We start from the raw sequence: 16,732 nt of genomic DNA on the forward strand, positions 1-16,732 counted from the left end.
ATCAAAAGTCTGGAGGAAGGTCTTTCTGAGGGAGCCATCTGCATCATGGCTGTGATGATCACACAACCTACCCAGGGGATAAAACCATGCAAAACCACATACACACACACACACACGCACACACACACGAGAGCATGGCAAACTGGTGAGAGCTGAATAAGGTCAATGCACAGGCCACACGCCAGCTTCCTTCCTGGGACGTTGTACATACTTACACAACATCACCTCTGGGGGAAAGTGTGTGCAGAGCACACAGAAACTGCTTTGTTTCCTGCCCCTGGGGCCTGCATTTGCCTGGCAAGGGGATTTCTCCCTAGTGCCAAGGACTCCACATCTGACACTCCTGCATAGTCCTGTGAGTTCTGGCCCCAGTGACTGTCAGTGAGATTTCATCTCCAGACAAATGTGGTGTCACTACGAGTTAGGAGCTGTCACTGCACACCCTTCCCAGATGCTTAGTGGGGGGATGACTAGCTCCAGCCACATCCTGTGAATAAGGGACCCATAGCTACCCTTCTGCAAGGCAGTGCATGCTCATCTTCATTCTGGGTTTGGAGACTATGTACATACATCAAAACACTGATTTTCTCTTTAATCCAACTACTAAATTATTCACATAGAGTTTTCCTTTGGAAACTACAACAAATTCTGCTCACAGACCCACTCCAGGTCCTGGGGCCAATATACACAGGACTCTACCTTAACTATAATTCCACCAAGCTGCCCACATGTGATGCATGAACCTCTGGAACCTTGGGACCCTTTCCGATGTGGATTGTTCTGAATATATTAACCATTTCAGAAAACACGGGACAAAGAAGATTCTTCAAGTGAGATAAGATTAAAGGTAAAGACAGTAGCTAGTAGCTGACTTTCAATCTATATTGAAGAAACCCTCAAAGACAAAAATGAGTAAGTAAATATAAAAACAAACCAAACACAATGAACAGAAGCATCAACCGCCCCTCTGGCCTAACCCCAGCAGTCTACCCCATGGCTGCTGGCGCTACCTCCCACTGAACCAGGGACACACCAGGACATGCTGCATGGTGGCACTCCTTCAGTGCCCACTAATGGACCTTCCTGAGCTTGATGCTGCCCACTCCTTTTATCCTGAATGTCACCATTCTTCAGAGTGCCACTAAGCACACACCACCCAGAATACTCATGGTACCTCACAAGTGCCTCCCCGTGTGTGGCACATCTGTTCCTCCACCAGAGTTGTCCTTCTTTACCATCTTTAATTAATGCCTGTGCCTCTTCAAAACCCAGCCTTGACCTTCCAGCTAATTCATTTCCATGGCACCTGTGCAGCCTCTGTCCCAGCATGTACCATCTGTCAGATGCTTCTCCCAGCCCCTGGCCCTGCCTTCTCGGTTATGAGACTTTGGAGCACCATCTCTGACACACATTAAAACTTGTTGATTGATTAGCAGATGAATGCGTGAATGAAAATACTTCCTTCAAATGGAGACTTCCTAAAGTTAGGATTTTGAGAGTCCTTATAATATCCAGATCACTCTCCCTCATCATGCAGATGAGAAAACCAAGACCCGAAGACTATGTCCTGCCAATGTCACATGGCTCAAATCAATGGTTGGTTCAGGACTTTAAAAAACTAGACGAAGAGATGTAACACTATAGAACAGCCCCTAAAACACAAAGTTCAGCACTTAAATGCCACGTTTCTTCTGACACATTAAAAATAACACTGTCAACCTTAGACTTAGCACTTTTATGAGAGGTAGGGACTGGACATCCCTGTATGTTAGCAACTGACACTTCTCAGCATTATTCCTTGACTCAAATGGTCCCCACTAAACAGATTTGAATATCAAGTGTGACCACAGAAGACTTCTGGTTTAAAAGCCCCTAAGGGTTCATAGATGTGATATCCATGGTCAGAATGGAGCACTCACAGAGAACTGTTGTGTTGAATGGGAAGAGTTTACAAGACAGGTCACAGCTTCAAGGAGCTGACTGGGCAACTTTTAAAAGGACCACCAGATAAAGGATGCTTCCCACTGGCAGGCCTCATTTACATCCACACACCAAGCCTGTTCTGTAAGAGTCACTAGGTTCACTGCAACTTCATCTTCAGCTAGGCCCTTCTCCAGTGCAACACACTTCAATGTGTGGCAGAACCATTTCTAAACAGTCAGCAGCAAGGTGATGAGAATAGACCCAGCAGGGTTCACAAGAGAAAGACAAGGATATCATCAAGTGCACAAGGTAACCATGGAAATCTAATGAAAGAACATACAAGGAAATGTAAACTCCACAGCACTTCAAACCACAAGTTATTACCAAAAGGAAATAAAAACATAAATATGGGATCTGATCATAAACATTAAAATAGAATTATGTAGACTGTCTTTTGATAACATATTGACAATTACAATGATTTCACGGTGGATACATTTCTGCTATGAATAGGAGAACTCAGTAGAAAAACATACTTTTTCTAATCTACATCATTAATAGCTCTCAAGTTATTCTACTACACTTACAAATGAAATATTATATATTATACATTATATATTATAATTAGAATAATTTGTGTTCTTTTCTTTTGATACAAAAATAGACCTTGAAGATAGGGAGGGAGAGACTGAGAGGGACAGATCCACCTGGGCCGAGGAGGCAGCTGCCAATGTTATGGCCATATGTCTCTTTTTCTCACCCCATCTTCCAGCTGTGCCAACCTTGGTCTGAGACTGCAGAACCACCAGGGTACCCAACAGCTAATGGGCTGCTGAACCCGGCATTAGGTTTAAGCTTCGAATACCTTTCTGAATGTTTTATTGAAAACTGCTAACATGCAGTCATGTCAACTCTTAATGGGTAATTTGTCCTTCCCAACTTAATATACGAAGGAAGCTCCAATAAGCAGCAACATTGCAAAAACGCGAACGCTAAGGGGAAAACGCAGCGGATCAACTGGACATTTGTACTAATTTTCTTCTCTCTCCAGAAGCCACAGGTATAGCCAAGGACTTCTCTCCAGCTAGGCTTCAATGGAAGCCCTTCCAGAAGGCCAAGAGCGCCCCCTAAGGGTCATAGAACCCAAGCGCTGCCTCTCACCTGGTCAGGGAGGACGTGGCCATCTTCAACTCAAGCTCAACTTTTAGGAGGAAAGAAGAAGAGTGCTCCTTTGCATGAATAAATAATACCACCCCGATTACAAGCGCTCTAATATACATCTACTAATGCTGGTAAACGATGTGGACGAAACAATGGCCACCATCATCCCCAGGCTTCGTTCTCCCCAAAGTCAGCAGTTCTTAGTCCGCTGTGTGTTCCAATGTAAATACTCTACGCATACACACATACATATTCCTTTCTCTCTTTTACTTTTATAACTTTTCAATAAATACTCGCTTCTTCATTTTCTAAATGAAATAAAATCTTCTGATAGCATACACTTAATTATATCCTAAGATAACCCTAAATTTCATAGGGAATAAGGAAAAGGGTCCACTCTCTAATCATCCTAAGGCAAAGGGATCTCACCTGCAGCATTTCCTTCGAGGCTGTCCCCCCTCACCCCAGAATAATGGTCCCCAAAGATATCCTCATCCTAGTCCCCAGAGCTGAAGAATATGGACACCTCCAAATGCTAGAAAGGTGTGAAATAGACTGACCCCCAGGACCTACAAAAGGAACACGGCCCTTGAGTTTAGCCCAGGGAGAAACATTTTGGACTTCTGATCTGCAGAAGTATAAGACAATAGATTTGTCTTGCTTTAAGCTACTGTTTGAGTGGCCAGTTAGCTCAGTTGGTTAGAGCATGGTGCTGATAATAAGCTACTAAATTTGTGTACACTTGTTACAGCAGCAATAGGAAATGGATACACTCCTCCATCCTACTCTCTCCTTCCTGTCCTCAGGAAATGGGTCTTCACAACTTAATTATGGATATGAATGACCTTGGTAGAACAGACTGATAATGCTCTGAACTGTCCGGTGGTGACTTTCCAGATAAGTCACTCTCCAGTCCTATTCCAGTGTCTAATTCCACAATAATGAATTTCATGTTCAAGTGATAGGTAAAGAAGGTCTTCCACCTGCTGGACTCCAATGAACAAGATAAAAGAAAGGGGTGCATTCATCACTTGCCCTCAAAGAGGATGGGGGTGGAGAGAAACCTACAGAGCTGGAAGCAGGAAAGATTCTAGGGTCTATAGATGGAACAATTCTCCATTCCCTGAGTCTATCCATAAGTGAAGACCACTAGCCCAAGACCACCAGTGGATCAATGATGTTGAGATTCAAACCCAGGCTTCTTGATTTTAACCTAATTCCCTCTGTGTATACCAGTGGCTCTTGTGCTTTTTGGCCTCTGAATTCCTTTCTACTCTTACACTTATATGGATCCCATAGTGGTTATGTTTGTATTTATTTTTATCTATTTATCTATTTATCTATTGTTATCTACTATGATAGAAATTAATTTAGGTCAGTGGTTGGAGCACTTGCCTCACACGCATGAAGATCTGGGTTCAATCCCTAGTACTGCAAAAAAATTAAAAACTAAAATAAAATATATATTTTTTAATTCATCTTAAAGATAATAAGCCCTTGCATGTTGACATAAGAACATTTTTATGAAAAGTAACTATTTTCCAAGACAAAAAGAAATAGTGAGAAGAACATTGTTTTTACATTTAGCCAAATCACTTTAACAGAAGATAGCTGGCTATCTGATCTACAAATGCATTCAATCTATTGCAATAATGTTGTTTTGGTCGAAGAAAATCTGCCCTTACTCAGATACATTGCTGAAAAAGTATTTTAATAGCCTTTTTGGATAATTTTGGAAAATCTTTGATACTACACCAAAATGCATCAAGGAGAAGTTTCTTAAAGATTAATTTCATTGTAGAATCTAAAACCCAGTAGAGAATTTTTCACATTCTGTTACATTAAAAGTCCACTGGGATAGGGCTAAGGATGTGACTCATAGATAGAGTGTTTGCCTAGCGTGGAAAAGGCTTTGGGTTTGATCCTCAGCATTGAAGACGGAAGTCCATTGGGCTATCTTGCCCTTTGCACTTGGAGTGGATCTTTTAGCCATGTAAAATTTTGTAGCTCTATACACAGACTATTTGGATTTATTGGTTCACTTTGTTAAACAAGTCATCTAAATGTTGACATTTCATAGACATGATATATTAAAATCACGTTAATTTGAATCACTATCAGTCTCATCAGAAAATTTTCTAAGTATCTGGATAGTTTCAGAACTATGGTAGAAACAACGTGGCAAAATTCAAATTTTCACTTGAAAAGTTCACATTTTATCATTGGCAAGAAATCCTAGCAGCTATTTTACTGGAAGTGGTGGATCTTTTTTGTTCATTTTTGAGAAGGTATATCTAGATGCCCAAGTCAGTAGCTGTATCTTGTCTACAGTCACTCATTGTGATAAATATGGCATTCCACATAGAAAGCAGCAGACTCAATTTGCAACTCCATCACATGAGTGCTTTTCCTTGGAATATCACTAAACTTTAGGTAGTGAACAAAAGTGCTCTACATGTCCTTCCCATTTCTCTACACAGAATATTAAAAGGCATGCATTCAAGGATAGAAATGTGACAAAATTAATCATCGTAATGCATTCTTGAGTGAGACTGCATATCTGTTTTGACTACAAAAGCCTGAAAACTTCCGTGACTTTTAATGCAGTACAGTATCACGGCATTGATACACCAGCAGTGTCACCACTAAGTTTTGTGCCCTCAGTGCAAATGTCAACACAGAGGAAAAGGCAAATAGCATCCTAGGGTTATTTTAAAAATAACTTTGACCCTGGGATTCCCTGACTCTTTAAACTTTAAAGAAAATAAAAACTACCCAACACTACCCCCAGATACCATGATAATTTTGATGTTTGCATGCAAACTGTGGTAGAAATGGATGTGGTAGGGTGGAGAAGTCCACATTCCTTGCTTATTTTGTTGTGTGTTTTAATTGACCCCAAGTTGCAGGGCTTTTTTACTCTTCAGTGTGCCCTGTAAATCATTTCTACTGTGAGGACAACCCCTCCAGAGCTATAGTGGTCTACCACTATTAATGTGGCATTGGATACTTTCCTTACAGAAATTCTGGACCCAAAAGTAGAGGAGCAGGGCTGGCACAGGCAGCTTGCTGGATCCATACTTTCATTCAACCAGCAAGAAGGAATAGTGTGCCCATGACCTTGCCATCAGACCTGGACCACACGTTTTCCCTCTATTATTTAATTTCAATGTGGTAAAGATTCTTTTTTTAAATGTGCTTTGTCCCATTTGTCCATCTCAAGTCCAGTCATCATTATACTGCAAATCTCATGTTGGCATGGTAGAGAGAAGTGCCAAGGAGCATTCCAACTCCCACATTCCACAGCTCCGAGATTTACAGAGCAGAAGGCAAAAGAAGGAACAGCCACGGGATCCCACAGCTCTCACAAACAACCCTGACTTCTGCCACACTCAAAAGCAACCCAAAAGTAACGCAGGTATCAGGGGAAATTAAAAGGAATAAAGCTATAAGCACCACAAAGCTCATACAGCATTTGTTCTGGTCTCAATATTTTCTGACACAAAAACGCTTTCCACATTGTGAAAATTTGAACACAGGAAAACAAAAGCCATAGGATGTGGGTGGGGACGTTGGAAGATTTTAAAACAGTTTTATTCTGTCAAGCACTGTACAAAATATGCAGTGAATGCTTTCTAGAGATAACTAACAGGAGGGAGGACTATACAGCTTTTATGATCTTTTAATGAAAAAATGGCATTTGGCATCAGAAAACTTAGCAAAAATCCGAACTAAACAATATGCATATAGCTACCAAAAAGTCACTAAGCAACTTTTCGTCCTTAATCCTTTAAGTAACTAACTAGCATGATAAAGACACTAGCATCATAAAGTAAGTAGTGCCCCTCATTGGAACATATCTGAATTTTTATAAACCAGCTGGGAGGATATAGTACCAACAAAAATGTCTACTTCTTAAATTTCTACAAAACTGATGATATAAATCAAAGCCACACAGCTTCAAGTGTGAACATGCATGCCCAGGAGGCAGAAACGAGAGGCACCAACGATTTAAGGATGAAAACCCCACCAAGAGCTTGTCTATCTCTGGGTGAACCGCGCAAGAAATCAAAGAGCACTCTGGCATCTTCTGAAAAGCACTGCTCCCAAAGAAACCATCTACTCTGGCTCGAGCCTCAGCTTCTGGAAAGGGTGAGGTTCTCTGGAACCGATCTCCCCACTTCGTTTTCCATCCTCGCAAGAAAAACCCCTTCTCCCGGCTCCCAGGTTCCCGCCCTGGGAGCGCGGGAAGCGCGCTCTGCTAAGCTCAAGGCTTGTCCTGGAGCGCGGAGGCTCCCGCCTGCCCGGCCTCCCCAGGTCTGCCAAGAGGCCCCCTCCAACAGCCAACCTGCCTCGGGACAGGTGAATGCAAGGAAAGAGAGCGCCACCTTCGCCCCCGGGGAAATTCTGGGCAAAGAAAGGCATCTCTACGACCACCGCCTGCGCAACGCCAAGAGTCGCTTTGCCTGTCTTTTCCTTTTCCCTTTGCCTGACCCTCCCCGGGCACTTCTTGGAGGACCCGAAATCCCGACGCCAGGGTGTTCAACAGCACGGTTAAAATACCCAGGTGCCCAGCTGCCGACGGGGTCCCCATTCCCGCCTCCCGAGCGCAGAGCGCCCAGGGCCCAGACTCCGCGCGCCCGGACCCAAGCGATGCGGACGCACAGGTTAGTGACACTACAAGAAACCAGGACAGAGGGGGCGGCGGTGCCCAGAGCGACAGGCGGATGGACACAGAAGCAGGAAGAGGGCGCCCAGAGCCAGGCGGCCAGGCGGGCGAGGCTCGTACCTGGGTCCCCCGCCGAGCAGGCGACCAGGAGCAGCACTCCCAAGAGCAGCAGCACCGCCCAGGGCAGCGGGCGCGGTGCGCGCGGGGGCGCCCCGGCGTGGGGGGCCATCAGCCTGCGGGGCGCGGGTCTGGGAGCAGATGGCTGGCGGAGAGGCTCTGGCCGGAGTCACGGGAGCGCAGAGGCACCGCCACAAGGTGCACTCCACGTCTGGTCTTCCCTCTCTGCGCAGTGCCTGTCCGCTGCAGCCGCGTGCGGATTGCTCCTGGCCGCACACCGGCCGCTGCGCTCCGCCACTGAGGCGGCCGGCGGATCGCCGCGCCTTATTCCCGCGCTCGGGCGCCCCCTGCCGGCGCCTCGCCCCGGGGTCCCACCGAAGCTTGAGGGGAGCGGGGGCGGGGAGTTAAGGGTCGGAGACTTCAGGGAGAGAACTTAGCAGTTCTGAAAATTCATGGTCGTTGCGCCTGGCAAAGGGGTCAGGGAAGTTCTCCTTGTCTAAGTCCCAAACTTTCCGGCTCAGGGATGTCTCATCTCGAGCAACAGCTGCCAAGCACAGGGGTACACTTGGTCCCCTAAGTATTTCAACATTCAGGACCCTTCATGTCGGTCTGCTCAAGTCAGCTGTTGCCCAGGTCTTCCTCACGCAGCCAGGGCTTTCAGAAAGGGCTTTCTTAAAATGACCTTTATATTACCCTACGAACTGAGCTGTGGTCCCACAACGTGGAGGAATGAAGTCGCGAACCAAAAGGAGGAAGTTAGGAGAGTATTTTTGAAAATAAGAATAGATGCTGGATTTCAGGAGGGATCGGAAGCGGGTGGCCCCAAGGCCTCTGGATCCAGAGCTACTTATAAAGGAGCTGAGCACAGGAATTTCTCAAGTGTCTAGCGGCCACCTATCGCAGGTGGCTCTGTGGATTTAAAATGGCCAATTGGGACTCAGGCTCTCTAACCCGGTTCCTCAGCAGGTAAGGTTTAAAGGAAACTGCAATATTAGAGAAAATTGGTTATTTTGCACTTTAAATTCCTCAAAATTCAGGAGCTTAGCAGGGAGAGGCTGCAACTTCCTTTGGTAGGGAAGGTGCTGCATTCCATGATCCCCGAGGAAGTTCATTCTTGGTCTGAAGTCCCACTTCACTGTCTACAGGCGCTCCTCCTTTAAGGACCAAGTCCTTCTCCTGCAGCCAGGTCGTTAAATAAATTGATTGCTAAATGATGAATTGTAGTAAGTACTTCACAAGATTCAGAACAAGGAAATGGCCAAAGGAAACTCCAACTTGATAACTTTGCTTTTATTTGCATAACTGTTACATTCAATACTGTAATGTATAACAACATAAAACTACAGTATTGTACAGCAAAAATTACAGTAATGTGTAAACAAGGTGGACTGTAAAAAAAAGACACTGCTGCTCTAGCAACAAGATGTACAAAACTGTGAGGGTTTTTTAAAGCTGGGCGGGGGATTTAGCTCTGTGGCACCGCGCCTGCCTCGCAAGTGCAAGGTCCTGAGTTCAATCCCCAGTCCAAAAAAAAGACAAGTCCTTAAGTCCAAGCTGTGGGTCTTAAGTCCAAGTAGTGCACCTCAGTAGTAAGTCTGAACAGTCATTAAATGGGTGGATTGTTAAATGAGGACTATCTGTATTAGACATCATATTATCAAAATAGTTCAATGAAAATGATTTGTTTTTCTTAAGTACACATGCTGTCCAATAACCTTTAAAATAAAATACAGCTGCCACCAAAAAATCATCATAAAAGGTAGGGATGAGAATTATTCATAAAATCCAGAATATATTATGATATAGAATTGTCAATAATCATAATTGCAAAACAAATGCAATCCAGATAAGATCTTTAGCAAATCAGGAAAACATCTATTCCTGTATTTCCTCACATGACCTTTCCTGGCATCTTAGCACCTTCCATGGATTCTTCAAGGCCACATTGACCACACAGTTGATTTTTTTTTATCATGAGTAAACGTTTTATTAGGAATAAATTGCTCATAATGAAGTAAAATGTTTGCTCGTTTATTAACTAGCATTAGATGCATAGGAAACATTTAAAAATTTGATACCAGGGATTAGTATTTTATCTGTGCAAAAGATGTGATTTAAAAAGTCCATTAAGACAAGTGTGTAAAAGAATAGAGCTGAATATCACCCTTCAAGTGCTTTAACTACATATTCTAGAATCTTAAATCTGAGGATCTTTCAATGTTATTTATTTTGATCTGAGACAATACATCTTACAAAGGAACTCTTAAAAGCAGAAGGACCCCAATCCCCTCAAAAGTGGTTGTTATATCCACTATGTGGAGCCTTCTGGACCTTGTCAGACTGAAACTCCATTTGTTTCCCATGCAGTTTTTCAAGTTTCCCAAGAAAATCTGCTTTTGTTAAAGTAGAAAATGATTGAAAATACGTTCCATAATTTTCTTCTTATTTCAAGCTACATATTCATATTTGAGGTTTAAATTCCCACTCTCTTATCTTTTAAGACAGTTTAGCATTAAACAACAGGTATATTATCAACAAATCCACTGTAATGTATAACTAAACTCTCCCCAGAGAATCTTTCCTCCTTCAAGAATAAGAATGGGAACTCCAAGTACCTGGGAGTCTGCATGGGAGAGAGCTTGACTCTGTCCCATTAGATTAGGCAAGGTTATTTTTACACAGAGCCTCATGCTTGTTTATATAAGGAAGTTATTTTTCTTGGAAAAGAAATTCAACCAAAAACAAACCTAAAATCCAGAGTAGGGATAAGGGTCAAAACCAGGTGTTTCTAGGGGGCATATTGGCATCAGGTGCCCGCTTCATCACTGGAGCAGGTGAAGTTGAAAGCAGATTTCTTTTCTGTAAATATGTCATTAATTTCTGCACCCAGTTGGCTGCAGGATTCAAGCATACAACTGACTTATTCTTCATCTGGACTATGACTTCTGTGTTTGGGCAACCGTGCCCAGGGGCTCTAACTTGAAGTCGCTCAATGTGGGTTACTCGGATGAGGCTTGAGGTTTCTCACATACAGCTACATTTCAGGTTTGTATTGTAGGCCTCCAAAACACCTCAACACGTGAGCAACCAGGGGTCTCATTCTCTGGCAGGCCGGGAACCACACAGTTGATATTGCTGGAAGCTGTGTTTTAAATGTACAATTTTGGCTCATTAATGAAGGAGCTTCTGAAGGTCATTGAAAGGGACCAATGAAACTAAAATACTACTAAGGTATCACAGAACAGTGAACCTGCTTGACTCTGTAAAAATCGTCGGAAATGCCAAATATGCTTAATGGTGAAACTGGCATTAATGGAGCCACTGCTCTGTCCACCTCTGCAGTAAATATCTTGGAGAATAGAAAAATGTATAAAGAATGTAGTAAAGGAGCTTACTAGGCAGAAGTGTAAGACAAAATTTAAACATATAAAATAATCACAGAGTTTAGAGTAACTGTGATAATTGTTCAATTGTTTCCTGTGGTTCAGAAATGTATATATAGGGGCCGGGGATTTAGCTCAGTGGTTCTGGCACTTGCCTCGAAAGCACAAGTTCCCAAGTTCAATCCCCAGTACCAAAAAAAAAAAAAGAAATGTATATATAACCCTTGAGAAAATAAGTGCACCCATATGATATGAGACATTTGCACATGTTAAAAAGTTTCAAAGGTAACATCACTTCTAAAGAATTCATTTATATCTAAAAATTTATTTAACTCCAGTTGAATCAGTTTTATTATCACCTGAGGAACTATTGGAAGCAAACGTAAAGAGTGAACTTAGAAATTTTTCCGGCCCTTTGGCACAGCTGTTCTGCCTGTATCATATGAGATCAACATAAGACCAGGTACAATCATAAGACCATGTTCCAAATCCTCCCTTCTTCATCAAAACATGCAAACCATACACTTTTTTGATATTGAGGTAATAAAGGTCATGTAGCATATTTTTTCCCAGACATTATATGTATTATAGAAATAATACATATTTTGAAAAACTTTGTCTTTTCATGAATGCTGTGTTTATTTGCACCATATGCTTAGGGAATGGGCCCAAAATACAACAGGCTACAGGCTGCTTCTCATTTAAGGACTGAGTTCTGTTCTTGTAACTACATCATTAAATGAATTGGTCACTAGATGAACAATTGTATATAGTATGTACATAAAAAGACTCAGAACAAAGAAATAGTCAATGAAAACTCCAAGTTGGTGACTTTGCTTTTATTTGCATAAATCTTACATGTAGTACTGTAATATATAAAAGAACATAAAACTACAGTACTGTACAGTACAATCAACAAAAATTACAGTGCTGTATAAACAAGGTTTACTATACCAAAAAAAGACGTTGAGGCTCTATCGACAAGATGTGCAGAACTGTACAAAAAGAAAGGACAGGTGGTAAGTTTAAAGAGTCGTTAAACAGATAGGCCATTAAATGGGGAATATCTGTACTCTTAATTTTTATCAGTATGGCTGATCACCCAGCTCTATCTCAGGCCCTTCCACTAGCTAGCTGTCTTACTCATAAGCTAGCTAAATAAATTATTTTTTTACACTTAGACACTGATGCTCTTGGTGGCCATATCTGTGGAGTGCATGATGCTAGTCGAAAAGGATGCAGCCTTTAAGTATGCCATATAATGTAGGCCAAAGACACAACTGGCCTTGGTTCCTCCTGTTTCTGCAATTTAAACATTGGCTTAGAGTCTCTGCATTCCAGATTCCAACCTGGTTTTGGTCAGTTCACTGCCTGAGACCCCCTAGAAGCGTCAACAACTCTTATAATAGGAAAACCAGTTTCCTTTCAGACCCCATAGGGCTAAATCTCTCAGCCCAATGTGGCATCAGCTCTCCATCTTGACAACCTCAAACTTGACCAGATTTGAATCATTCTGCAAAAAGGACAAAGTTTGTTAAATGAATTGTAGACTGATTAAAAATAGAAGCATAGAATTTCTTTTCTGAACCCAAACACCAAAAACAAGAGATGTGTTAATCCCAAGCCAGCACCTGTTGCCTAATTAGAGCATCCAGGAAAGGCATAAATCTACCACCTAACATATGGGAAGACTTTTTCCTGGTTCCCAATGAGGATTCCTTCTTCACTGATTCTGTAAGTTTTGTGAGCTCCCATAGCTCTCAACAGGTTGCAAACAATTTAATGTTTAAATATATACTTTCTTACATTATACTCTAGTGTTATAATGCTTCCCCATTGCCATTTCATGGAGCTATGCCTTTGGTCTACCCAGCAGCCTCTCCAATCAGCTCTTCTTTTGGGAATAATGACCCCTCCCCCACTCCAACCAAGTGACAATTCCCCTCCCCACCTCCAGCCTTTCTTAATAGTCCCCTTTTCCCCAGTGGTCAAGGGGGCTCCAGTGAATCAGTCAGAGGCAAGACTTTCTAACTGGAGTTAATGGAAAAATCTTCTTTCTCTGGTCATTCATGGATTTTGAAGGCCAGCAGCCATGGTTGGGTGAAACATGATTCCCTAAAGATCCCCATGTCCTCATCTCTGAAGCCTATGGATGCTACCTAATGGAGGAGTCCTGATTAAATTAAGCATTTGGAAATGGAGAGATTTACTGGGTTATCTGAGTGGGCACTGAATATACTCATGTATATAACTATAAGAAGGAGGAGAAATTTGACACACACACACACAAGAAAAGACAGTTGAACATTGAGGCAGATGTGGGAGCAACACAGCCACAAGCAAAGGGATGCTGGCACCTGCCAGAGCTGGAAGAGTCAAAAAGCCATTCTCCTCTAGAGTCTGTGAGGGCTCACAGCCCTGTTACACCTTGATTTCAGTCCAATGGAACTCACTTTGGGTTTTCTGATCTCCAGAAATATGAAAGAATATATTTCTGTTTCTTCAGCCACTAAATTTTTAGTGCTTTGTTATAGCAGCCACAGGAGACTCATACAGTACCTGAAAGGAGCCTGGAGCTCTGGCTTAAGCCTCAGGGAACACCAGCCAGAGAGAATGACACCTCTCATGGAAGAGCCACCAAACACGGAGAAAGAATCCTGGGCTCCAGTTCACTGGTACAAAAAGAAACCAGCAAATAGGCTCTTATAATTCAGGTGAGACTGAGACCAGAAAAGGAACAGTGGAGGTGTAAGAGATTGTGAAATTTCTAAGATATTTGAAGGGATGGCTGGAGTGATTTTCTGAATTGGATGTGGGGAAAAAGAGAATTGGCAATATGTAAAGTCACACTCTTCTTACCCCTGGCCATTAACTTCCCATTAGGACATTTGCCATTTGAAGGTTTCACTCTTCAATATAGATTTAACAAAAATTATCCTATTATATACTCTGCAGAAGCTCATCAAAGAGTAGATCTCTTCAGTGTACATGACATCCACATGCATTTATCTCCTTCCCTTGGATGTTACTTGTTAGAACAACTTTCTTACGTGGACACTTTAGAATGAAGCACCATACAGAGTTACTTCCAAGTTTAGAGTTTCAGTGACTAGGCCCGAACAACCAACCATGGACTGTTAGATACTAAATTAAATTTCCAATATTTACAAGTACTGATTGTGATTTGACTACAAATTTGAGGGTGCATATTTAATAAAATATTCTGAACAAGACTTGTAAGGTATCACTACTTTTAGGTTAAAAGATCTCAAAAAGAGCCCATAGACATCTGTCCTGAATATAGTCATCTCAAAAATATAAGTGCACCAAAGTTCTCTTTCATTTAGTTTTGTCTTGATAGAGTTTACTTTTTCCATACAATTTCTTAATTTGGGGGGTTTTTTGCTTCTATTTTGTTCATCAAAACAGAGCAGAGGTCACTCTGGGGCAGGCCAGTCACTGACTATTGAAACTTGGTCTTTGCTAGCCTGCCTCTTATTTTGTTCTGTAGTTCATTTCTAGCTTTACAAATCAGGCTATGCCCACACATATATACAATCTCTGTTTCTAGTTATTTTTTAAATAGCCATGCATCAGAAGAATTCAGTACTCTCCATACACATTGTCATGGCATTCCTATGTGGTAGGGTAAATTAAAATGCTGTTCTCATGTTTCACATGGAAACCAAATTCAAATAACCATACAGCACAAACTCAAGTAGAATTTTGAAAATACATGTCTCATACCATTCATCTGACATGAAATATTATTTAGACTTGGATTTGGCTCTCATGACTCTGCTTTGTAAGCACCATATTTGAATATATCAATATACAGTGACAGCAGCAAGACATTGCACAATATTGTTATGCAATAGCCATGTGCATAAACAGTTTAAAGACTTTACATGGAAAAAGAATAAAAGAAAGGATGTATCTACAGTATGTGGGGTGGTTGGGAGAGAATAGTAACTCAAGCACGAGAAAATAGAAGAAGCCAAGTAGACTACCATCTCGGTTTTAATAAAACAGCTAGCAATAAAATAAAACAATGCTTTATAAAACTTTTATTGAGCAGTAATCATTCTGTTCTCACAACATTCTTAGAGACATTGTTCTGCTTTAACAGAGAGAAAAACAAGCTTCCAAGAATCCGGTAGCATGTCCTGGGTTCTCTAACTGATGAACATAACAGTCCAGCCCAAGCCTTCTGACTCCAAGTGCAGGTCTCTCTCCACCACACCATAACACCTTGGAAATCTAACAGATTTTCAATAAAAGCATCAGCATTAAGGCAGAGAGTACAAACAGAAGTCTGTTTTCCGTGCCCCATGTCCAGCACAGATCATCAGAAAAGCTTCGGTGACCAATCCTCCTTAGCAAACAATTACACACGATCTCTATATCATTCATCTTTTCAGATTTTGAAGGTACAAAAAAGAAGAGAGAAATGAGAAGTGGATCCTTAAAAAAGAAAAACAAAAACTTCTGTGTATCCATCACCACCTGAAATGTGCTTCCTATGCACAAAAGTTCTAATGTGCTTCCAATGCAAGGCAGTCCCAAGGCAATTATGTTCCTTTGTACAAATATGCTGGGAATTAGTGAAACATAAAGAATTAAGACGTCAGATTCCCAGCCTAGTATGTGTGTTCTTGAGGTTCTAAATGGGAGTGCCTCTGTTGGCAAAAGCCCGTAGGCCGGGGATTTAGCTCAGTGGTTCCACTGCCTGCCTCTAAAGCACCAGGTCCTAAGTTCCATCCCCAGTACCAAAAAAATAAAAAAGCCCACAGATTTGTGTTCTACATTTTTGTCCAATAGTCCATTCTGTCAACTACCACTCATCAATGGACACAAGGCTTGGGCCCTATATATCAAGAGAAACATTTCATTAATCTATTCCTTGAAATGACCTCTCTTGAACATGTCTTTGTGTTCCAGGTAACGTGCTAGAATCTCTGAGCATACAAATATAAGACACAGACGGCCTTTGCCTCAAACAGTTCCAAATCAAATACAATAGATTAACCAAAAACATTACCAGCCAGTGTTAAGTAGAGCTATAATAGGTTGTGAAGCTTAAAAGAATTTTTATGAACATTGCTGATATCTCCCTTTACTTTAAATTTACATGTACACTAGCAGGGACAGACACAGGGGCACGTTCACTCTAATCCTAAGAAACTTAAAAGAACACAGTTTGGGGAGGAGACCTTAGTAAATTTGGATGGAACAGAGCTCAAAATGTAGTTTTCAAGCTCCAGTTGGCAGCTTTAAAAATTGACCAAGGCATCATGCTAGGAAAACATATGTCTGGCCACCTTTCCAGGCTGCATTTCCCTGACTCCAGCCTCTTGCTGAGAGTAGAATCCAACTGCAGGGCAATCCACACTACGGACTGCTGGTCCAGAGCGTGTCCTACAAGCCCTGCCTACCTTGCCCAGCATGAGGATATCTTGCACTCTCTTGATATGTGTTC

General features: G+C 41.9%; 2 protein-coding genes and 1 pseudogene across 10 annotated transcripts in view; all 3 read right to left on the reverse strand.

Annotated features, from left to right (window-relative positions):
* Window positions 1-16,732, reverse strand: part of Fndc1 (fibronectin type III domain containing 1) — a 123,335-nt gene that overhangs the window by 91,223 nt on the left and 15,380 nt on the right. For 3 of the 7 annotated variants that reach the window (XM_021251962.2, XM_021251963.2, XM_004874543.4), the window contains exon 1: window positions 7,874-8,142. The exons of 1 other annotated variant lie outside the window; for it this stretch is intronic. In XM_021251962.2, the coding sequence (XP_021107621.2) occupies window positions 7,874-7,982 (109 nt within the window). In that variant the 5' untranslated portion in view covers window positions 7,983-8,142. Of the gene's footprint in view, window positions 1-7,873; window positions 8,150-16,732 lie in introns of those variants that run through there. 3 more of the 7 variants (XM_021251961.2, XM_087187896.1, XM_021251964.2) reach the window with 2 other exon arrangements.
* On the reverse strand, window positions 8,292-13,008 carry LOC147824920 (C-X-C motif chemokine 13 pseudogene; annotated as a pseudogene).
* Window positions 10,893-16,732, reverse strand: part of LOC147824921 (uncharacterized) — a 269,562-nt gene continuing 263,722 nt past the window's right edge. For all 3 annotated transcript variants that reach the window (XR_015441484.1, XM_087187901.1, XM_087187900.1), the window contains one exon: window positions 10,893-15,513. Coding sequence is in view for 2 of the 3 variants with exons in the window: in XM_087187901.1 (XP_087044027.1) it covers window positions 15,376-15,513 (138 nt within the window). In the remaining variant the exon portion in view is untranslated. The remainder of the gene's footprint in view (window positions 15,514-16,732) is intronic.

Source organism: Heterocephalus glaber, unplaced genomic scaffold (assembly GCF_053883595.1).
Source record: "Heterocephalus glaber isolate CG9 unplaced genomic scaffold, H.glaber_assembly_v1.0 deba00001523, whole genome shotgun sequence".
NCBI lineage: Eukaryota > Metazoa > Chordata > Mammalia > Rodentia > Bathyergidae > Heterocephalus > Heterocephalus glaber.